At 59.6% G+C, this 599-nt stretch overlaps 1 protein-coding gene across 1 annotated transcript in view; it reads right to left on the bottom strand.

Annotated features, from left to right (window-relative positions):
* The window catches only part of VDR (vitamin D (1,25- dihydroxyvitamin D3) receptor), a 105,382-nt gene that overhangs the window by 20,427 nt on the left and 84,356 nt on the right, over positions 1 to 599 (bottom strand). Inside the window, exon 5 of the mRNA XM_010837550.1 lies at positions 516 to 597. Within this exon, the coding sequence (XP_010835852.1) occupies positions 516 to 597 (82 nt within the window). The remainder of the gene's footprint in view (positions 1 to 515; positions 598 to 599) is intronic.

Genomic DNA, 599 nt, shown 5'->3' with positions numbered 1-599 from the left:
AGGCTAGGGTGGAGCAGAAACCCCCCGACAACCAGGCTCTGAATATTTCTTCTCCCCATCAATCCTGCCTCTTTCCACCCACAGCAGCCCTATCCCCCAAAGCCCAAAGAACCCTGGGGTCCTTGAGCCTCATCCTTTCCCCAAAGGGCTTAAGAAAAGGTTGCTGTGAGAATAGCGATGAAGTCTCAGAGGAAGATTAACCTAATGGTGGGGACTCATGAAGGCAGTGTCCCCGTCTGTCCCTCCTCACAGGCCTCGCACCGGAGAGGCACTTTCCAGGCCTCTGGGACACACACACAGATCCCAGAGAGGCTCACAGGGCCCCTTGGACCTTGGAGTTTCAGCCACCCTGCCTCAGGCTGCGGGTCCCACTCACGCCGCAACTCGGGGCCCCAAATCATGGCAACTACAGAGGAAGAGCAAGCGGACCTCTCTGGCCAAACGCCCAAAAGGCGGTGCCTTCCCCTGACCTCGCCCCTGCCCCGCCCCTCCTCGGCCTCGCCGCGGAAACTCACATTCCTTCATCATGCCGATGTCAATACAGCGCTTCAGCCGGCAGGCCTGGCAGTGGCGGCGGTTGTCTTTGGTGATGCGGCAGT

Source organism: Bison bison, unplaced genomic scaffold (genome assembly GCF_000754665.1).
Source record: "Bison bison bison isolate TAMUID 2011002044 unplaced genomic scaffold, Bison_UMD1.0 scf7180017864077, whole genome shotgun sequence".
Classification (NCBI taxonomy): domain Eukaryota; kingdom Metazoa; phylum Chordata; class Mammalia; order Artiodactyla; family Bovidae; genus Bison; species Bison bison.
The sequence above is the reverse complement of the archived record's forward strand: the minus strand, read 5'-3'. Positions and strand labels throughout refer to the sequence as shown.